At 48.1% G+C, this 19826-nt stretch overlaps 8 protein-coding genes across 8 annotated transcripts; 6 read left to right on the top strand and 2 right to left on the bottom strand.

Annotated features, from left to right (window-relative positions):
- The first annotated feature begins 82 nt into the window (after positions 1-82).
- On the top strand, positions 83-2925 carry EDB93DRAFT_1116536 (kinase-like domain-containing protein). The gene is made up of 11 exons (XM_041448334.1): positions 83-166; positions 223-595; positions 654-712; positions 767-804; positions 897-950; positions 1007-1025; positions 1077-1169; positions 1221-1353; positions 1407-1816; positions 1868-2599; positions 2672-2925. Exons 1-10 carry the CDS (start codon positions 139-141, stop codon positions 2584-2586), a joined length of 1926 nt encoding a protein of 641 aa, XP_041312562.1. The 5' UTR covers positions 83-138; the 3' UTR covers positions 2587-2599; positions 2672-2925.
- On the bottom strand, positions 2926-5912 carry EDB93DRAFT_1116522 (uncharacterized protein). The gene is made up of 13 exons (XM_041448333.1): positions 5328-5912; positions 5163-5270; positions 5085-5104; positions 5046-5047; positions 4928-4971; positions 4834-4872; positions 4616-4779; positions 4506-4560; positions 4035-4445; positions 3676-3987; positions 3519-3621; positions 3314-3465; positions 2926-3257 (listed from the first exon to the last, which is right to left on the bottom strand). The coding sequence occupies exons 1-13, from the start codon at positions 5475-5477 to the stop codon at positions 3069-3071; spliced, it is 1749 nt and encodes a 582-aa protein (XP_041312561.1). The 5' UTR covers positions 5478-5912; the 3' UTR covers positions 2926-3068.
- EDB93DRAFT_1116511 (methyltransferase-domain-containing protein) lies at positions 5913-7439 on the top strand. Its single transcript, XM_041448332.1, has 5 exons — positions 5913-6445; positions 6501-6582; positions 6635-7002; positions 7052-7148; positions 7203-7439. The coding sequence occupies exons 1-5, from the start codon at positions 5949-5951 to the stop codon at positions 7332-7334; spliced, it is 1176 nt and encodes a 391-aa protein (XP_041312560.1). The 5' UTR covers positions 5913-5948; the 3' UTR covers positions 7335-7439.
- Positions 7440-7462: 23 nt separating this feature from the next.
- EDB93DRAFT_1076036 (UDP-N-acetylglucosamine 1-carboxyvinyltransferase) lies at positions 7463-8497 on the top strand (the record flags this gene model as incomplete). Its single annotated transcript, XM_041445203.1, has 8 exons — positions 7463-7561; positions 7614-7685; positions 7753-7862; positions 7925-7986; positions 8044-8163; positions 8214-8293; positions 8346-8414; positions 8465-8497. 8 exons carry the CDS (start codon positions 7463-7465, stop codon positions 8495-8497), a joined length of 645 nt encoding a protein of 214 aa, XP_041312559.1.
- A 104-nt stretch (positions 8498-8601) lies between these two features.
- On the top strand, positions 8602-12137 carry EDB93DRAFT_424705 (uncharacterized protein). The gene is made up of 3 exons (XM_041456323.1): positions 8602-11336; positions 11388-11479; positions 11536-12137. The coding sequence occupies exons 1-3, from the start codon at positions 8705-8707 to the stop codon at positions 12007-12009; spliced, it is 3198 nt and encodes a 1065-aa protein (XP_041312558.1). The 5' UTR covers positions 8602-8704; the 3' UTR covers positions 12010-12137.
- Positions 12138-12657: 520 nt separating this feature from the next.
- Positions 12658-14863, bottom strand: EDB93DRAFT_1075987 (glycoside hydrolase family 9 protein; the record flags this gene model as incomplete). The annotated part of the gene is made up of 10 exons (XM_041445195.1): positions 12658-13142; positions 13191-13242; positions 13302-13426; positions 13477-13997; positions 14046-14124; positions 14173-14215; positions 14275-14345; positions 14394-14442; positions 14493-14518; positions 14569-14863. 10 exons carry the CDS (start codon positions 14861-14863, stop codon positions 12658-12660), a joined length of 1746 nt encoding a protein of 581 aa, XP_041312557.1.
- Positions 14864-15051: 188 nt separating this feature from the next.
- On the top strand, positions 15052-16651 carry EDB93DRAFT_423937 (uncharacterized protein). The gene is made up of 5 exons (XM_041456322.1): positions 15052-15463; positions 15512-15707; positions 15758-15932; positions 15987-16270; positions 16323-16651. The coding sequence occupies exons 1-5, from the start codon at positions 15172-15174 to the stop codon at positions 16498-16500; spliced, it is 1125 nt and encodes a 374-aa protein (XP_041312556.1). The 5' UTR covers positions 15052-15171; the 3' UTR covers positions 16501-16651.
- Positions 16652-17102: 451 nt separating this feature from the next.
- Positions 17103-18874, top strand: EDB93DRAFT_1218385 (kinase-like domain-containing protein). The gene is made up of 6 exons (XM_041451106.1): positions 17103-17517; positions 17578-17854; positions 17903-18044; positions 18105-18374; positions 18428-18513; positions 18565-18874. The coding sequence occupies exons 1-6, from the start codon at positions 17418-17420 to the stop codon at positions 18656-18658; spliced, it is 969 nt and encodes a 322-aa protein (XP_041312555.1). The 5' UTR covers positions 17103-17417; the 3' UTR covers positions 18659-18874.
- The last annotated feature ends 952 nt before the right edge of the window (positions 18875-19826 follow it).

Raw genomic sequence — 19826 nt, 5'->3', positions numbered from 1 at the left:
CAAATTAGGCAAAAGGCAGTGACGTGACTGGAGTCGCTACAAGTGACGTCACTTGAGAGGCTGGAACGACAAAAAGGCTTCTGTCGTACGCACCGCCAACTCATTCTACCGGGTTATTCCTCCATTCTCCTTACAACCATGCCAGCTGTTGTAGATGCTTTCAAGAGTATGTTTTTATTTTTATTTTATTTTGGAAGGCAGTCATTCAAGTCACTCCCCCAGATCTCATCCGCAAACATCACCACCATCGGCATCCTGACTCTGACTCCCAACCATACACGGCGTCTGTGCCGGAGCCAAGTCACCAGCCTCAGCATAGACAACAACAACAGCAACAACAACAGCAACAGCAACAACAACAACAGGAGTCGCAACAGCAGGCTAAGCTTCGGGCTGAACAGGATTCTCGGAAACATCAGCAGCCTGAGAAACAACATCAACCTGAGAAGCAGCAGCCTGAGAATACACCTCAGCCTGAACCCGTGCCTGATACTCGACATCCACAAATCAACATGACCGAGGATCGAGAGCCCAAAATCAAACTGCCCACCTACAAAGGCTTGGAAAACTTCAAGCTATTGGATAAGATGGGAGAGTGGGTGTTGTATAATTTGTCTCCGTACCAAATATTTAACCTTTAATTTTTTATCTAGCGGCGCATTTTCGAATGTTTACAAGGCAGTAGATCTAACAACTGGGCAGACAGTCGCAGGTTCACTTTTTCAATCATTCTCCTGTTATAGCTGGCTGATAAACTTTTTCATAGTGAAAGTTGTTCGCAAATTCGAGTTGAATGCTTCACAGGTAAGTAGATGCGTGCCCCCGCCCCTCACATAGTTCACGTACATTGTCCTCCTCATACCTGCCCTGCTTGTGTCTTGTTGTCCCTCTGTTAGGCCGGCGATAAACATCTCAATGTTCAGTTCAAGAAAAAGCCGCGCGTAACAGAGGTGACATTTGGAATTGAATGATTCCACATATCGCTAACCGTGTTATCTTCATGCAGCGAGCCAATATTTTGAAAGGTAGGCGTATCGTGTTGTTCTGATTATTCCCGGCACTGATCTAGATTACAGAGGTGCAAATCATGAGGGGAACAAATCACCCATCGATCGTAAAGTTGATCTCATTTTCCGAATCACAAGAACACTATTTTCTGGTTATGGAACGTATGTGTGATTGCGATCTTTCCCGCGTCGGTAACTCATAATTGCACGCAGTTATGGAGGGCGGGGAATTGTTCCACCAGATCGTCAAACTGACGTATTTTAGTGAGAATCTAGCAAGACACGTGATTCTCCAGGTCGCACAAGGTATCCGTTATCTTCACGAAGAACGTGGTGTTGTACATCGGTATCTGCATCTCCTGTGGAGCAATGACATTCGCTGACATTCAGTTGTCATAGGGACATCAAACCGGAAAATCTGTTATTCGAACGGATACCTATCGTTCCTTCAAAAAGTTCCGTACAACGTCCGTATGATGAGGAAAAGGAAGATGAGGGTGAATTTATTCCAGGCGTTGGTGGAGGCGGAATCGGGCGAATCAAGATTGCAGACTTTGGCTTATCAAAAGTGATCTGGAACGAAGAAACAATGACGCCATGCGGAACAGTTGGCTATACTGCCCCCGAAATCGTCAAGGATGAGCGTTATTCGCAAAGTGTGGACATGTGGGCACTTGGCTGCGTGCTTTACACACTTCTTTGCGGGTTCCCGCCATTTTACGACGAGAGTATCAACGTCTTAACAGAAAAAGTCGCACGGGGTTATTACACGTTTTTGAGTCCATGGTGGGATGACATCAGCCATTCTGGTATTATTTTTGAATTTTCTATCCACCATGTGATTATTGACTAGTCTTCAGCGAAGGATCTCATTCAACATTTGTTATGCGTGGACCCTGCTCAGAGATATACCATAGACGAATTCCTTGCTCACCCGTGGTGCACCGCCGCTCCTGCCCCACCACCCGTATCATCCACTCCTGTTTATGCCAACTCTCGTCCGCTTGACTCTCCTCTGCTTACCGCTGCTCGTGGTGGCGTTTTAGAGGCCCGTTCTCCTGGTCTCGCAACGCTTAAGGAAGCATTCGACATCACCTATGCAGTCCACCGTATGGAAGAAGAAGGTGCACGTCGGCGTGCATACAATGGTCGTGGCGGCGCCGGTATCCGAGGATACCTGCATGGGCTCAATGAGAACGAGGAAGACAACGTCGACGACAAAGTCCTCGTACATGATGCACGGAACAGGAGAGGGGAGCTCGAAACTCGTGCACCAATAGCGTTCACCACCTTGGGTGGGTTGCCTGGCGCCGGAGCGAAGACCGTCGCAAAGCGCAATGTCATTGGTGGGCCTAATCAAGCCGATCGTAGTCTTCTGGACGGTCGCGCTGGCCCAAGAGACCGCGGTCGCCGTCAACCTGGTGGCCAAGGTTTCCAGCTAGACATGGACAATGCAACCCTACTTGGTCGTCGCAATAAAAAGACAAGTCCTGGTATTGCGGAATCGAGTCCACTATCGCACGCTGTCCACATAGATGACCACTCGTTTCCGCCTGGAAGTCCTATGCGGATCGCCTGATGATGTCGGACATGTACGTTTTTTATAATCCCGGGGACGTATGGGCTTGAAAACTTCGGATACCGCTTATTTACTTCCATCATAGTTTTCTCTTGCCGCGCGTCTCAACAAATCTCTTTTTGAGTTGCCTGCACTCACCAATCACTATAATATCTTCAAGCACCATAGAATACCTTTTGCCTTGCCCTGCATTCTCTTCCAGAAAGAACATTCGCACATACTGGCACATACTGATAATTAGTTGTCCCATAAATGTTACTTTGTTGTCTCTTTAACTGTTGTACCTACCGCATGCATACATTTGTACTTCATAAACACTGCACTTATGTATTACACGCAAAGGCTCATCTTCATGACATTGGAACACCTCAAGCATAAACAAGATGATCCAATTTTGCACTAAACACTAACTTTCACCGTCATCTGCAAGAGTGAGAACGAGAAGCCCCCTGTCAACATCGCTCTGTCTTCACTTGCACGACTCAGTCGTCAATCACGAGTATGGATGCTCCGCCATCTCTCGTTATCCTACGTCTAGTCTTCACGAGCACGTAGCGGCGACCAAATTGTCCAAGTTTCGGCACTGGGACTACATGTCCTGTCCTGGCAGTATCGGGTGTATCTGGGAATACTCCCAGGCCAGAGGGCGCAAGCACAATCGCTTCACCTGTCTGAGCAGCGATGCCATGTTAAATAACAGTGACATATATTGACCTCGGCAACACACCTGCAGTTTAACGACACAATCGAAAGCATCTTCTGCTGATATGTCGGCTGATACATGCTTTGCCAGATGTTCCCACCACGATGGGGAGGAGAATCGGTGCAAAATTGCGACAGTGCATAGGTCAAGCAGAACCGGTGGCACAACCGTAGGTTCTGGCAGATAAGGTGTGAGGACCCGATATGAAGAAGACATCAGCGTCAAGTACCTTGTGTACTGATGATAACGCGCATGGCTAGGTGACGCTGCTCCCTAGTCAGTGTCAGGAGAGACTTAGTCAAGCCAGATGAGCCTTTTGTTGGCGACAGGTACTGTGGCAATCATATCGTCAATAACACTGAACAATTTGATTTCATAATGCAAACCTTGTGGGCTTCATCAACCACTAGCACTTTCCCGGTCCCCACGTCCGCTCTGACAAACAGACGCGTGATGATTTCAAACAGTCCGCATGCTGACGCTGGGTCGATGAACGGGTCTGATAAATCAATGATCGTGAGCTGCGATTCCGCAAAGCGGCTTCGCGATTTCATGTTTGGGTTCATGAACGACGTAAGCAGTGCCATCCTCTGCTCAAGGCCTGCGAGCTGCATGTTGTTGAACGACTCCTTCTTCACTTCCAACTGCCGCATAAATTCGGGATAAGTGAAGTTTTCCCCAAGGTCACGGAGAATCGACTATAGAAATGGTGTCAAAGATAGCCGTTCAAAAGAGAAATACGCACCAAAATACCCTGAATATAGAGCGGAGCTGATTCAGAGGAGCCGACAGCCATCATGGACAGAAAAGCCTGTGCATCTAACTCATCTTGAGTGAAGAACAGTGGTTCGACAGTGACCCCGTCGCCCAATGGCGCGTAGACAGCCTTCATGGTGTTGAGAGAAGAACGTGAAACGTAAACCTTGACGGATGGCGTTTGTACACCAGGGATGTGGGACGAGCTGATCCATGCAGCTTCACTAGGTCGAGAGCTGGGACCCCCTTCTCCAAAGTGGAGAACGAGCCCCGACAACGGCTTCTGCAGGGTTCCAGTAGAGCGCATATTCGGAACAAACATACTCTCGAGAAGCAGAGAAACTGTGTGTGACTTCCCCGAGCCCTGAACCCCACAGACCACAGCAGAGAAGGGTGCGTTCTAGGGGTGCGAAAAATGAGAAAACGCTGAACACGCGTTTCACATGAAGGAGTTACATACTGTGTTCACATAGAGCTGAGGATTCACTGGCTTGTATGGAATATTATTTTTATTGCTGTAAAAATCATGAGTAGTCGGTCTACGAATATAAGACCTATGGGTTGCCTTACTGGATGGACAGAATACTGCCTAAGACGCCGTACTGAGTGGCGCCTTCACGATAACCTGCCGCAACGTATGCATCACGGGTTATGATTGGGGCCGTGCGAAGTTCATGATCCTTGCTCCTTCCTCGAACGTCACTAATGCTGTCATGAAGAAGCTCCAGCTCCTCCTTGACACAGGTCACATGTGAGTCGATCAGAGTTTACTCGAACAAGACGCCTACATGGGCAGGATCACGAGTACCAGCAGAAGCTCCAGAGCGCTACCCGAGTCTCAGTAAAAGTATTTTGATGATATAATACTACAAGTATACTTACTGTGCTGGCGCTGCTTGAGTTTGTGACCAAGTGTCCATTCAGCTGAGAGAGTAGCTATCTTAGACCGTTATTTGATCGCACAGGATAGGCTCACCTCTCCTGGTCGTGTGGGTCGTGTCTGAGTTATTATGATTGGCATATTGAGATATATCACGTACGTGGGGAGAGAGTGCTAGACTGGTAAAGACAAGAATCCGTAAATTTATATTTGTCGATGGGAAAGAATCTGCCAAACCAATGTTTGTCGCGCAAGGGTTATGTGCGAATTGTTCGGCAACGATGGTTGCACTGTATTGCCGTTGGTTCGATTCGCAGAAATAGAAGGCGAAGGGGGAGGCTTTGGCTAACATTGCGAAGTTACGTACTGCCAGTGAGAGATCCACACAAAACGAGCGCTTACGATAAAAGCAAAAGACGCTGTCCTCAGCACAGCGTTTGTCTGCATTCTGTGAGGAATGGACTGCTTGGGTACGCCGTCTTTGGATGGCGGCGTTCCATCGATGAGGTCCGTCACCATTGCATTCATCTTCTCTTTGCCTTTGGCAGACATGCTAGAATGAATCTGGGTGATTCGAGATAAAATCAAGGCAGTTGGTAAATAAGCATCGCATCCTTCTGTTAAGAAGCTTCCAGGTTGTCTGCCGCGTGTTTCGTTCTAGGGTGCAAAGCACGAGGCCGAGCGTGGAGAGCCCATCCATGCTGTGTGCGTGATCCTGATAGTATAGGAAAAACCTAAGTTACATGCCGCGTCCGGGTGTCCTCCTTGCTGTATCCGCGAGTTGTTGTGAAGCGCGGATCACTTATAATTACATAGAGAATTGCTGCTGGGTAGCCTGAGAATCCCTTGTTTGATGGTGAATATTCCCTTGATTATCACAAAATTCTGTGGCCTCGAGGCGCGAATTAATAGCACAAGCTGATGTCGTAAGTCACGCATCGGGATCAATGCGACCAACAATTTCGCGGAGTTGAAGACAGGACCAAGTCTGTCTTCAACTCGTCACATCCCATACTACTTCTGATGGCACTGTTCGAGGTTCCTGGATGGTCCGTGCCTACTGCTCCTGTTTCAAAATCAGCACAGTCAACTTCCAAGAAACGCAAGCGACCGGTATCTCAAGATGCTGATATGATGCAATCCGTCGAGGTCAACCTGGACAAGCTTATGCGGAAGCTCGGAAGTGTTGGAAAACACCAGGAGGATAAGCAAGGGCCTAAGAAGAAAAAGAAGAATCACGGGAAGACCACTGGGGGGCTGGATGCTAAAGTTGAACACACAACCTCTAACAAGGGAAAGGAGAAGGTTTCATCCTCCTCTAGTGGGTCCATTAAGGAGAACGCAGTCAAACAATCAGTGAAAGGGGGTTCGGGGTTGCGCAAGCAAAAGAAGAACTTGAAGCCTGATAGTGGAAAATCTGAGCCACAGCCACAAAATGTTTCGCCCACAGCTAATGAAGTCTCGGGCCTCACAAGCTTGCAGAAGGGCATGAAAGAGAGTCTTGATGGCGCTCGCTTCAGGTGTGTATGTTGACACATGATGTTCTAATGCATATCATAAGTGGTCACGCTGCAGGTGGATAAATGAATTGCTCTACAAATCCGACAGCTCAGAGGCGGTGAAAATGATGAAAGAAGACCCAGCGGTCTTTCACGATGTATGTATTTGTATCATCATTTACAGAACCGTCATATACCTTTGTACTGCAGTATCACTCCGGTTTTCGACACCAGGTGCAGTCGTGGCCATCGAATCCTGTGTCACATTACATTTCTCAGTTGTCATCCTACCCGCAAAACACAATCATAGCAGATCTCGGCTGCGGGGACGCCACACTTGCTCGCGGCCTTCATCCAAAGAAGCTGAAAGTGCTGTCTTTTGATCTAATACCCGACGGTGCCTATATCGTGGCGGCGGACATATGTTCATATGTGCCTCTTCCCGGTTCTGAGCCTTCATCGTCTAAGATGTCTGAAGGCGAGGCGCAAGTTGTCGATGTGGTTGTGTGTGCCCTTAGCCTTATGGGAACCAACTGGCCTGTGTGCATCCGGGAAGCATGGAGGATTCTAAAACCGGGGTACGTTCTGCGTTGTCATATAATGTCTGGCGTGCTCAATTTGATCTAGGGGGGAGCTGAAAATTGCGGAAGTTGCTAGTCGCTTTACTGACGTGGATGAATTCGTGTCTCTAATCAACTCTATTGGATTCAAGATGAAAGAAAAGGTAAAGCGCGTCCAGAGCACTCGGTGATACAGACTGAGTCTCTTTACAATCCAGGACGATCACAACAGTCATTTTACATTGTTTGAATTCAAGAAAGTAGGTCGCGCATCGAGGACGGATAAAGAGTGGTCAAAAGTGTTGTCGAATAGCGGCCTTTTGAAACCTTGCGAATACAAGAGAAGATGAGGATTGTGCTCTCGGTTCCGTAGTCGAAAGTACAGTCTTATCTGCCTATAGCTTAAATACACTCCTAAATTGGCAGTTAGCTTGAGTGTGGCACGACATTTGGCGTACCTAATCTGTACTGAACAACCATGTCCAACGAGAGACGCCATGTTCTATCGCACCCTTTAGTGAATGCACGATTGTCACAATTGCGGCAGACTAATACAAATTCAAAGGAATTTCGAGAGGTGAGCAACAGCTGTTGTGTGAAGTGGTCGGGAATCAAAGCGTTCGAGGCAGGGCATTCATGATATCAGTTTGATATTGGGCATTGAAGCTACGCGCAATCTGGAAGAGGAGGCCTTTCAAGGTGTGCGTGATTTCTCTGCGGATGCGTGCTAACGACTTAATTTGCCTGTGTGCTGATGAAAATACCCAGCAAACACCAGTTGGTCCTTTTACGGGTACAACTATTAAGCCTAGGGTTGGGCTGACACCCATTCTACGTGCTGGCTTGGGCATGACAGACGCACTCCTGTCCCTCTTCCCGTATGTGATCGGATATACAACCCTGTTGCACCTTCTGACGTATCGGTGGACATGTCTTGTAGGACAGCAGCAGTCTACCATCTTGGACTCTATCGAGAGAAGGTCAGCCTCCAACCAGTCGAATGTGAGATTTGAAGTCCATTTCCCGCATGACAATACGGCGGGCTGATAACTGTGGCAGACTATTCGAAACTTCCTCCGGTCCCTCCCATAGACACATGTTTCATTCTCGATCCTTTGGTTGCTACCGGTGGCACTGCGTGTGCTGCACTTGCCATGATTATGGACTGGGGAGTTCCTAGTAAGAGCGTTGCGTTGCATGATAGTGAAGCACTACTTACCGTCTGATAGTATCAAAGATTAAGCTACTGGTTGTACTCGGATCAGAAGAAGGACTCAATCATGTACACGCTGAGTATCCTGAATTAGAGGTCTCGTCTCGTTCCTTTTGCTGTTCCTCTAAATTTGACACTCGTATTCCAGATCTGGGTAGCAGCCGTGGATCCAACACTCACACCTGACGGCCTCATATCTCCTGGATTGGGCGACACTGTGAGTCCGTTGTTATTGTCTTCAAACGGCATTTCCAACTTATTTCGCAGGGTGACCGTCTCTTCAATACTATTCGGATGTAACGATTGAAGCGATGTATTATGAGAGTATGATGGATATCCCCTCTGGATTATGTAGTAATGTCATTTCTGAATCACTTACGCTGATGTTGTTTGTAAGGTCATCACGTGACCAAGTAATAAGGTGTGATTATCACGATCGAGTCGCACCATCTCGCACCATTGACTCCGACGCTTTCCGAACAAAAATGCGGACCGACGTTCTCCGAAATGCCAGCTTTGAACTCGGATATGACTATCGAGGTTTTCTCTGGCACAATGACACCGTTGTCGGCAGCGGCAACGCTTATAGGTACTCCTACGGAGGGCCCCAAGGACTCGCCTATCCAAGGAGCTAGCATATTCAATAGTCCGGCATCTCACATCATCGAACTACTCGCATCTCGTTCAGCTACCAGCTCTGCTGTTTACATTTACGATGTCGCTGAGCAAGTAGGGTTTGGAACACTGACTAAAACATGGTCATCGGCCATGGAGTCCACCGCACCAGTGATTAGCCTCCAGACGAGGACAGGCGCCGGCCTTAGTCTCGTCGGACGGCTTTCCGAAGGCAGTAGCCAGGATTTGGTGAAGGGAGCAGTTCTCACTGCTTACACTACGCCCGCTGGGCTCGCTGCGATGGCTGAATCATTGTCATATTTGCCCCCTGCTACCAGTGACAGTAGGTTGATTATCCAGGTTCCGGCAGTCACTACTGTCGGTCCAAGCTTCGCCCTCTCCCCGACGTTGGCATCCCTCTCCGCAACTTTCGCCATTCTTCCCGATAATCTTGTCGTCCTCTTATCTGCTACCCCTCAGGAGTCCATAGATCTTGCCGCGCTTTCGTACAAGCTTACGTCCTCCCACGTTGTTCATATCTTCGATCATCACGGCAACTCCCGCGAAAGTGGTCACAGTTTTGTCCCCACTCTTCAGCTTAAGGAGACTCCTGCTCTTGATACATCAGACCTTATTCGGTGGTCTGGATATCAGTTCTTCGACTACGTGGGTGATTCCAATGCAGAGACAGTGGTCGTCCTGTTGAATGGGCCCTTGGCACTGATGGCGAAGTCCATTGCGACTCGCACTAGTGGTCTTGGTGTTGTAGTTGTCAGAGTGTTGAGGCCATGGGATGGTGATGCCCTCAAGCACTGTCTTCCTGACGCTGTGAAAGAAGTTCATGTCTTCGACGATGTACCCAATGAAGTCTGCCAAGGCAGCCTATTCGTTGATGTTTTCGGGTCATTGTATGGCCCTAACTCTCCAGGGCCGCGTGTGCGAGCTCACCGGGTGACACCCACAAGGACATCATTCTTCCTCTCAGATCCTGCTCAGTTCTCGGCCCTCCTCACCGAACTCTCACACCAAGTTCCTTCTGCGACGCATCTAGAAGCATCTTTAACCAGAAAGCTTCTTTTTTTCAGCACCCCGAAGTCCGCGCTCTCTCCTCTCCCCCAGACTGTGGCAAATTCATTTTCGAAAACAGTCTCTGCCCGCCTCCTTACCGACCATGACATTTTCAGCAAATCGGGAGGTGTCACCGCGGACAAGATTGTTCTTTCGCCACGTAGCGAGGGCACAGAAATTCTTCCTATGGCTGCAACGTTTCCTGCAGGCACAGCAGACTTCATTTGCATCCTAGATATGAATCTGCTGAAGTCCCACTCATTGCTCAACCAAGCCAAATCTGGAGCAATAGTACTCGTCATTTCCCCATGGTCCTCTGAGCTACCATACAACCTACCCGCTGCTGTATTGTCGGTAGCGGTTGAGAAGAAACTCCGGATCTTTACCCTAGATGGCAAAGCTGTCTCGTCTGGATTCGAAGCGGAACCCGGGGCAACTCAGGACGCTTTGCAAAGAGTAGTCGTTTATCTTGCAGTTCTAAGGCTTTATCTCGGCAAAGCCGCCAGTGAGCCTGCCGTTCGCAAGCTTGCAGAGGATGTCACAAGGGAGGTGGCCCAGGGTGGTCAGCTCGCGAAGATTAGTGCCAGTTCTTGGGCTGCTCTCGAGGAGGTTGAATTATATATCCCTCCGGCAGTGAATGAGGGTGATGCAAAACCTCCCACTCCTCTCAAGCAGTTTGAGTTTAATGCTATCGCCGTGGAGACTGCTGATGGCCAGACTGTGGTTAATGGCTCGAAAGTTTCTTCGTGGCATGATGCTGCCAAGCACCTTCTATTCCCATCCGTTTTCACACCTCCGACTCCCCCCTCGGAGGAAGCTGAAGGGTACCTTAAGGATCCTTCTCTGCGACCAGAGGTACCTGAGCATACCTATCTGGTAACTTGCACAGTCAATCGCCGCTTAACTCCTCTGGACTACGACAGGAACGTCTTCCACCTGGAGTTCGACACAGTGGGCACTGGCCTCAAGTACGCTATTGGAGAGGCATTGGGCGTGTATGGGTGGAATGATGAACAAGAAGTTATTGATTTCTGCAAATGGTATGGCGTGGATCCCGAGCGGTTGATCACCATCCCAGTAGCTGCAAACGAAGGGAAGATGTACACTCGCACTACCTTCCAGGCGCTTCAGCAGCAAATCGACCTCTTTGGCCGGCCGCCGAAGTCGTTTTATTCTGAGCTAGCTGCATATGCTACTAGCCCTGCTGACAAGCTGTCGCTTCAATTTATAGGCGCACCTGAAGGGTCGTCCACATTCAAGAAGCTGGGAGAGAAAGAAACTGTCACATTCGCAGAGGTCTTGCAACGATATCCTAGCGCGAAGCCAGGCATTGAGACTCTTTGCGAGATGATTGGAGACATCAAACCCAGGCACTACAGCATTGCAAGCGCGCAGAGTGTGGTTGGCAATCGAGTCGACTTGCTAGTGGTGACTGTAGAATGGACCACACCAAATGGTATGCAATTTTTGAATCGGTTTCTTTCATTCTCACGAGCGGATCTTTTAGGCACCCCTCATTATGGACAATGTACTAGGTATCTAGCGGGTCTTAAGGTTGGACAGAAAGTTTCTGTTTCCATCAAGCCTAGTGTTATGAAGGTACGTGTCGACTGACTTGTCAACCGCGACTCTCCCATTGACGTACTGTTCTTCAGCTTCCACCAGACGACATGCAGCCCATCATCATGGCAGGTCTTGGTACTGGAGCTGCTCCCTTCCGCGCTTTTCTACAGCATCGCGCTCTACTCGCTCAACAAGGCATTCCTGTAGGACCCACCTACTATTACTTCGGTTCGCGGCATAGACACCAAGAATATCTCTACGGTGAAGAAATTGAAGCGTTTATCCTGGATGGCACGATTACGAAAGCTGGACTTGCATTCTCTCGCGATGGGCCCAAAAAAGTGTACATCCAGCACCTCATGCTCGAGGATGCTGCTGTTCTTGCGTCCCTGTTGAAGAATCAGGCAGGGGTGTTCTACCTCTGTGGCCCAACCTGGCCAGTACCTGACGTGTACGAAGCACTTGTAGGTGCGCTGGTCAAGAACGAGGGACATACCCCGGAGAGCGCAGGGGAATTCTTGATGGGTCTTAAGGAAGAAGAGCGGTATGTGCTGGAGGTGTATTAGAAGGCTACGGTTGTACACAGCATTAGAGTGTACGATCATCAAGTGACCTGCCCTCGAGCATCAGGTACCATCTGTCATGTGTAGTAGGCGCGCGCATAAACAGCAATTTCATGCGACTTTCGTAATGGTGCGCCTCTCGACTCCTCGTGCATTTTCCTTTGATCGTGGCTATCTTACACATGGCTGGAGATACTTGCGACATCCAGCTGAGTGATTAAGATGTCACCTTGCTCCGCAATTGGGTCATGTAAAACCTATGTCTATTTGTTCTCACTTAGTAGCCTCGCGTGCGAGAGCACAGGCCGCGAGGATCCTTTGTGCGAGACCTCATACAAGACTGGCGCTGATAATACAAAATGATTCGTACCTGACACGATGGCGTGCAGGAGTAGGTGAGAAGAGGGTTATGTTCTCGAGGTCTGATAGAAGGGATTGTTCTACACAGTATATCGCTGTTGTCATTATCAGGGTATAATGATGCGATATATCTAACATGAATACAAATCGGTTGTTACGTCTGAATGCTGCTCGTCAATATCTGTCGTAAGGTCATGTTCTAGTCCAAAGAAATAGTAGATCGAGCCACAAAATCGGGAAGATGAAGCAAGAATAGAAGTCGCCTCATCTAGAGGATTAGTAAGTAAAAAGTCAATAAAGGGGATCGTGTTCTCTTCTAAGAGAGATCATAGCCCACCATACAAGAAGAGAAAAGATGGAAAGGCCAGTGAGGCCAGGAATAACCCCGAGAGCGATTTTTCCACCCTGGCTTAGCTGTGGACCACCACATCCTTCTGTATATGCTTCATCACAGGGCATGCCCTGTGGTTTCTTGGATTCATATGCGCCCGCTTTCAGCGATGTGTAGAACGGGTCGGCAGTGTCGTTGAGTACGTGCATTGCAGCGAGTGTGAGCATTGGTGCATTGTAGTCCAGTGCGACCTCAGTTTCTGGCCAGTCCGCGCGGATGTCGAAGAAACGATCGTACTTGTCTGGACCACCAACAACGCCCCCATAAAGAATATAGGCTTCTTGTGGCGGGGAAGTATTGATATTGCTTATGTTATTGCCACCGCTTGCCATCGCGGAGTGGGGATTTTGAGGCGAGTTTGGGTTGGCACCGACGATGTAGGGTACTATGGCAGAGTGAGCCAGAATGATAAAATTATATTATCCATGTTCACCTTGCATTGGATTGTTACCCAAAGCATAGTTAAGTTGTGCGTTGGCATAGTTCTGTCAAAGGTAATGGTTGAGTCTCGCGCTGATCATTAGCGATTGAACCAAGATCTCACCCGATAATCATTTCTCCTGCTTTGAGTCGATGCCAGTGGGACATATCGCGTTAGCAGCATAGCGGCGTTCAACGACGGATTTAAGCTAGCATCATCCGAGTCACCCTTGTAGTATAGCAGTCCGCCTTTAAATAATGTTTAGCTGGAAAACGAGCAAACAATTTTATTGTAGTACCGTGAGTTTGATATCCTGGTCCACCGCCATAGACGATTCCATCAAAGTACTTCTCGGCCACAGTCTTCCAGGTGGATGCATTGCCGCCAAAGCTTGGGTTTGCTTGTGCAATCTGTGCAAAAAGAACAGAGAGGCCAGGTGTCTTGTTATCCCAGTTGAATACTCCATCATAACTGCCGAGGCTATATTGCTGCCAATAACCTTGAGCTTGTTGATACAACGAAGAGGAGTTGGTTGCCCAAGACAAGAAGAGTGCAGCAATGGCGAGCTCATCTCCATATCCAGATGAAGCGTACGCTTTGCCTACCTCAGGCACGGAACGTTGGTATACTGCCTGTCCACCAGAGGCGCTAGTAGCAAAGGTAAAAAGTTGTTTGGCATGTTCGAGAAGGGTTGCAGCGTATGTTGCATTTTGAAGTGTAGCTGGGCCAGAGTAAGAGTTCGAGAAGATGCGGTTGGCGTAAAGATTGGAGCAAGCCGCGAAAGCCGCAGCGGTTCCTGCAGCAGCATCCGTTCCAGGACTAAAACTATGTTAACGAATGATTCAATGATACACAGTGGAAGAGTACCTAGTGTCGTTGATTTGATATGAAGGGCGTGGCGAAGGAATGTTGCGGTCGCCTCCCCAGTACGCGTTGTCAACCTCTTCTGCAGTCATATGTGAGCGGAGAATGGACATCCAGACCGAATGCTTACCATTAGCTACCTGGACGAACAAGGTATTGTTAGCGGGGTGTGCCTATAACAATTATCTTGAGTTGATGACTTGATTGTTTGATGCGTGAATACAAGACTGACTTTAATGAGCCAGTCAAGACTCCATCGGAGCATGTCATCAAGGTAAGGGGTTTGGTTTGCCAGATCGTATCCTATACAACATTATTGGCGAGCGAGCATTTCCCAAGTGTTGCACGAACCTTTTCCAAAATCCGTTGCACCCCAACAAATTGACATCACAGTGAATGACTGGAGCTGAGTTGAAGGAGTGGTATATAGCACAAGCCGAGGAAACTTACCAGGGGGAAAGTGCATTTGATATAGTCTAACAGAACTGTCAATATAGAGTAACTGCATGGTGCACGCGATACTTACCGCCCGCATCATAAAGCCCGCCAGTCAGATCCAACTTGACGTCCTGCCCATCGGTGAGAGCACTGTCGTTTCGCCACTTGACTCGATTCGTGCTGGGCAACTTGCCACTGCGTTGTGCTTCATAGAAATAAAGCAGATTTCCAAGCAACGAAGACCATTGCGAATTGGGAATGGCAGCAGAGGACGGAGACGCGCCAGCTGTCGCGTTCTGTGGCAAGAAAGGGGGATCGGGAAGAGGAACTTGGGCGAATGCCCGCGAGGAAGCAAGGAGAACGAAAAACAGAGGCGTCCACATGAGGAGTCGTGAAATGATATATACGCACCAATATGTCTTCCGGAATGTACAAACTCACAAGCAGTCAGACTCAATTGATCGATGTCAGCCGCGTTCAACCATAGCCACGTGACTTCGCAAAAACAAAAACCACGTGACTATGACATTTCCGGGCCGCCGACTGACTGAGAACTCCAGTACCTACTCTTCTCACATCATGTCATGGTCACACTCCAGACCTGCTCCAGAGTCGGGCCGTCCGAAAGTTCTATATAAAATTCAAGTGGACATGACAGTACCAAGGCTATTCTATCTTAACTACTCTTCTCATGGCACTCAGTCCGATCAAGACCTGTGTCCTCGGAGTGGGTCTTGCTGGGCTCACGTTTCATGTTCCATTCGTGCTCGCTTTGCCCGAACTCTTCACTCTTACTGCTGTCCTGGAGCGTAACCCACAGTCTTCCGGAGGAAAGGTGCAGCAGCGCTTTGGAGTTACAATAAAAATACACAGGTCAATCGAAGAGGTTGTGAACGACCGTGAAATCGAGCTTGTTATTGTAGGAACCCCAAATGATACACATTACCCATTTGCCAAAGTTGCTCTTAAAGCCGGAAAACATGGTAAGCAAAACTCTTCTTCTACGCAGAAATCACTCTCAATCACTTCAGTTCTCGTCGACAAACCTGTGACTAAGACAGTCGAGGAAGCAAATGAACTTGCAGCCATTGCCAAAGCCCAAGGCCTTGTTCTCTATGGCTATCAAAATCGACGCTGGGACTCGGATCACCTTGCGCTGAAGCGCCTGCTTTCACTTCCTGCCTCTTCACCTCTCTCCCTCGGTAACCTACTGGAATTTGAGTCTCAGTGAGGAACATCGTCGATCAAACTAACTTGATTTCCTCACCTTTCTTTAGCTATGATCGTTACCGTGCAGGAATCCGGTCTTCCTGGAAGGATAGTGCGGGCGCTGTGTATGACCTGGGTTCACATCTCCTAGATCAAGCTCTCAAACTCTTTGGTCGGCCCGCGCAAATCACTGCGTTCATCCAAAATATCCGTGGCGTCACGAAACCGGAAGTTGACGACATCGTAAGTCCGATACCATCGTGGCTTTCTAGCAGCATTTTTAATGTGTATCTACAGTTCACTATCTATCTACACTACAAGTCTGGGACTCCGTTCCCAAACCAGTTCACTGTGCTTCTCCGCTCGCACATCCTATCAGCGAAGTCCCCTCAGCTACGCTACTCAGTCCGTGGCACAAAGGGAATGTTCACCAAGTATGGTCTTGATACGCAAGAGGAACAGTTGAAAGCGATGGCCTCTGTCAGCAGTATCCTTGAACCAAGTTATGGACAGGAGCCTGAGTCCATCTACGGCATCGTCGAAAATATCGCTGATGATGGCGTAACGATAACAAAGACAACGTAATCGTTCTTTTCGATCGTATTTCCTGGCGGCGCTGATGGTTATCTATAGCTGGCCTTCAGATGCCCCCGGCCAGTATATTGGCCTCTTCAAGAATCTTGCTGGTGCTATCCGTAATAACGAGGAACTTAAGGTGAAGTGGGCAGAAACGACGCAGGTGATCGAGATGATCGAATTGGCCTATAAAAGCTCTGCTGCAGGTCGCACTTTGGAGGTACCGATTGTTTAGCCGATATCGACATGCACTTCATTGCGGTGTATACTCGAGAATGTATCATAGAAATAGTGCTTAAATTCCCTTCGGAGCCACACCGTACTCTTGTTAAGAACAAATGCCTACAGTGTAAGTAAGAGTGCGTTTCGCAGTTTGATCGCATTTTATACGTTAGTATACTGGCGTCACGCTGCAGACTTCGAGTACTGTCGTCAGAACCAATGACTTGGAGTATTGATATTGATCTCTCGAGGATCAAGCGAGAGCAATGACAGACACCCGCCTGATCCATTGACAATGATACTGTGGGGAACGGCTATGCTCTGCCTGATAAGATAAGAGTATAAATCTGTACAGTCTTGATCCCCGTTGGACTGCGCGTGATTAACAAGTATAGCATGCTCGAACAAAATGGAGTAGGGCGCCGCAGTTCAATGACGACCAAGATACTCGGATGTCCTTGACAACGACCATTTTCGACAGGCAACGAAAGTTGTCTGATACCTTGATCGATGAAGGGGTCGACAGTACGATGTAGTTGGTTAATCACTAACATGGAATTGTGGAAAAGTGGTGATTGTCAGGAGTTGATTACGTGGTTGAAGACAGCGGGTATTCCCAGAGTAGTGAAGCCCCTCGGGCACAAGTCGGGCAGAACCATTGTCATTTTTTAAGCGTACAGTCCAGCTGTACTGCCACATCATGCAAATGAAAATCATACAGCTACTTAGCCTGCTCCTACTAGGTCCTAGGATCGTTCACGGGAATCAGCAAATTAAACTCAAACTCGCCACTGCCACAGTACTATCTGTGGCCCACTGCAGTGCTACGAGCGCTCCACCCCCAGGTTCACTGTTGAACTGCTGTCACTATTATAAGGACCTTAAGCGGGTTCATGGCGTCAGAATGAACCCTCGCGTCCCTTACCTGTGATGCCGAATAAGCAAGTTTCTCATCCAATCCCCAGCTGTCGTGTTATGGGTCCAAGGCCTGCAGGAAATGTTTCAGACAGTCGGGCTCGCTGTAGCAATGGTATGGTTCAAAAAGCTCTTACAGTATTGGAAAATAATCGTTCAGCGTTTTTATCAACAGTTCCCATCAAATGGATTCGCGGTGAGCTCATTGGTAGAGGAACTTATGGCCGCGTCTACCTGGCTCTTAGCATGACCACGAGCAAGTCACAACTGGTTGCCGTCAAACAAGTTGATAGTCCTCAAATCATCCGAGACGAGAACGACCAGTGTCAAGCCACTTTCGTACATTCTGTTCAAAGACTGAGCAAGCTACTGGTAGATCTGAACCATCGTCATATCGTCCAATATCTCGGGTTTGAAGAGTGCTTTGTAGATCATTCAAGGGTTATGAATATGTGAGTTTCTAGCAATGTAACCACCTGGTAGTGTGTTGACTCCAGTAGTTTTATGGAGTACGTGTCGGGTAGTGCATTGGGCTATTGTCTTCGCGAAAAGGGCAGATTCAGCGAGGATGTCTCGAAATTTTTCATGCTTCAAATACTTCGAGGTTTGAGATACCTCCATTCACGACGAATAATCTACCGGGTATGTGACCCGTTTCGGACTATTTGACATGTTTGACGGATTCTTATTAATTCCGGTCAGAATCTGCAAGCCGACAGCGTCCTACTTGAGAGAGATGGGAGTTGCAAGCTTTCTGATCTAGAGTTCTCTACAAGGGAGGATAAAATACATAAACTTCCATTCACCAGTGTACAACGGATACTACCTTGGATGGCACCGGAAGTCATCTGCCATCAGAAGGAAGGATACAGCGTCAAGGCCGATATTTGGAGTCTGGGATGTGTTTTGTTGGAAATGCTGACAGGAAAGCGACCCTGGTATGAGGATGAACTAATCATGGTCACCATCAAAGTCTGTCTTGTGCCTTTGCATTACACGAGCAATTACTTATCTTCTGTATGCAGGTAAAACAAAATAAGCGCCCACCCATTCTCCCTGAAGTTCCCTTGTCAGATCCTGCAATCAATTTCCAGGATTTATGTTTTGCAATGCAAGCTATTCAATTCGTTCGAATGATCCCACTTAACTTATAATCTTACAGCAATCCTGACGAACGCGCATCTGCTTCGCACCTGAGACGACATCCCTATCTTGAGCTTCCGGATGATTGGAAATTTCAGGGTTTTAATAGCTAGGGAACATTATCATTATCGTGCATTTCTGTTCATGTACTTTCATATGCTTTCCCCCCCATTCTTGCATACCATAAGTATAATTGACTGGGAGAGGAGCTATTTATTCTGGACTGGCACAATGCAGAATGCCTCAATTTAACATCAGAACGATGCAAAATTGTTCTCTCGACGTGATCAGCACACCTTATGTGTGAACCTACTATATAGTAAATCAAGATAGAGCCTGATCTCATGCGGAAGCCGTTTGTCTCTGATGAAAGACGCTGCAGATTATGATCGAGTACAAATGGTGAAGGGGTGAAATAAAGCTCATGTGCCGTCGGATCGTGATTGTACACATTGTCTGTTAATGTATTTAAATACTATGCTCCACCATGTCGACAAGTCCGCATCGTATATCTCTCTTTGCGACCTTGAAAACTCGTTCCTGCTACTTGCTTCAAGATCATCTGTGTGATCATACTAGTCCACAGCTCACCCATCATCGTGACGCATGTCTAAGCAACTTCGTTAGAAAGTTCACGAAGGACTAAAGTGTAGTGTTGTTCTGGTCTGAAGCCTCATGGATCGTACTTGGATAATGTACGCGTCAGACCTCTTTAGGACAGCGCAATTGCAGGGCTGGACATGGGACTAGATTAACGCAATGCAGTTGTCACTCGATGCCGGACAGAACAGCAAATGGTGTGTCTTTATCATTGAGACGCAACGTGTATGTCCTGCGGATCATTATAATTAAAGGTCCAAATGTGCAGGAGACAGGAATCGTGCCATGATACCAAGTAGAACGTGAGACGCCGTTCAAGTATCCAACCCACAAAAGGCACGCAAAGAACATCGCATCGCATACACTCGATGTAGGACAAATGCCTTCGTCCAGACGGACAGCCAATGGACTTGATTCGGCCTTATCGTTGTCCTTCTTGTCCTGAGGTGATACCATCACTGGGTGGCACGAGTTCCCAATACAAAAAACTCTCCGGGCGAGTCACCTGGCATATATGAAGGGCGTCGTAAAGACACGACCATTATAAGGAACTCAACAACCCCTGTCCGTCCTCTGTACTTAGCAGTACAATGCAATTGCGACATTCAGGATCATGCTCCAAGGGCCAATTGAGCTGACACGTTTTGTGACGCAAGCGAATGGGCACCGCAACGTCCTAGA

The sequence above is a fragment of the Suillus bovinus genome, assembly GCF_016758785.1.
Source record: "Suillus bovinus strain UH-Sbo-P2 chromosome Unknown EDB93scaffold_3, whole genome shotgun sequence".
NCBI lineage: Eukaryota > Fungi > Basidiomycota > Agaricomycetes > Boletales > Suillaceae > Suillus > Suillus bovinus.
This window is presented reverse-complemented; position numbering and strand designations above follow the sequence as displayed.

Coding starts and splice junctions, on each gene's coding strand:
- EDB93DRAFT_1116536 (XM_041448334.1), top strand. CDS start 139: ATGCCAGCTGTTGTAGATGCTTTCAAGA. Junction 167..222: donor TGTTGTAGATGCTTTCAAGA/GTATGTTTTTAT, acceptor TCACTCCCCCAG/ATCTCATCCGCAAACATCAC. Junction 713..766: donor AACTGGGCAGACAGTCGCAG/GTTCACTTTTTC, acceptor ACTTTTTCATAG/TGAAAGTTGTTCGCAAATTC.
- EDB93DRAFT_1116522 (XM_041448333.1), bottom strand. CDS start 5,477: ATGTCTGCCAAAGGCAAAGAGAAGATGAATGCAATGGTGACGGACCTC. Junction 4,873..4,927: donor ACTCAAGCAGCGCCAGCACA/GTAAGTATACTT, acceptor AGACTCGGGTAG/CGCTCTGGAGCTTCTGCTGG. Junction 4,446..4,505: donor CTCAGCTCTATGTGAACACA/GTATGTAACTCC, acceptor TCGCACCCCTAG/AACGCACCCTTCTCTGCTGT.
- EDB93DRAFT_1116511 (XM_041448332.1), top strand. CDS start 5,949: ATGGCACTGTTCGAGGTTCCTGGATGGTCCGTGCCTACTGCTCCTGTT. Junction 6,583..6,634: donor ACCCAGCGGTCTTTCACGAT/GTATGTATTTGT, acceptor TTTGTACTGCAG/TATCACTCCGGTTTTCGACA. Junction 7,149..7,202: donor GATTCAAGATGAAAGAAAAG/GTAAAGCGCGTC, acceptor TTTACAATCCAG/GACGATCACAACAGTCATTT.
- EDB93DRAFT_424705 (XM_041456323.1), top strand. CDS start 8,705: ATGCCAGCTTTGAACTCGGATATGACTATCGAGGTTTTCTCTGGCACA. Junction 11,337..11,387: donor AGAATGGACCACACCAAATG/GTATGCAATTTT, acceptor CGGATCTTTTAG/GCACCCCTCATTATGGACAA. Junction 11,480..11,535: donor TCAAGCCTAGTGTTATGAAG/GTACGTGTCGAC, acceptor ACTGTTCTTCAG/CTTCCACCAGACGACATGCA.
- EDB93DRAFT_423937 (XM_041456322.1), top strand. CDS start 15,172: ATGGCACTCAGTCCGATCAAGACCTGTGTCCTCGGAGTGGGTCTTGCT. Junction 15,464..15,511: donor TCTTAAAGCCGGAAAACATG/GTAAGCAAAACT, acceptor CAATCACTTCAG/TTCTCGTCGACAAACCTGTG. Junction 16,271..16,322: donor GTAACGATAACAAAGACAAC/GTAATCGTTCTT, acceptor GGTTATCTATAG/CTGGCCTTCAGATGCCCCCG.
- EDB93DRAFT_1218385 (XM_041451106.1), top strand. CDS start 17,418: ATGCCGAATAAGCAAGTTTCTCATCCAATCCCCAGCTGTCGTGTTATG. Junction 17,855..17,902: donor CATTCAAGGGTTATGAATAT/GTGAGTTTCTAG, acceptor TGACTCCAGTAG/TTTTATGGAGTACGTGTCGG. Junction 18,514..18,564: donor CAGGATTTATGTTTTGCAAT/GCAAGCTATTCA, acceptor ATAATCTTACAG/CAATCCTGACGAACGCGCAT.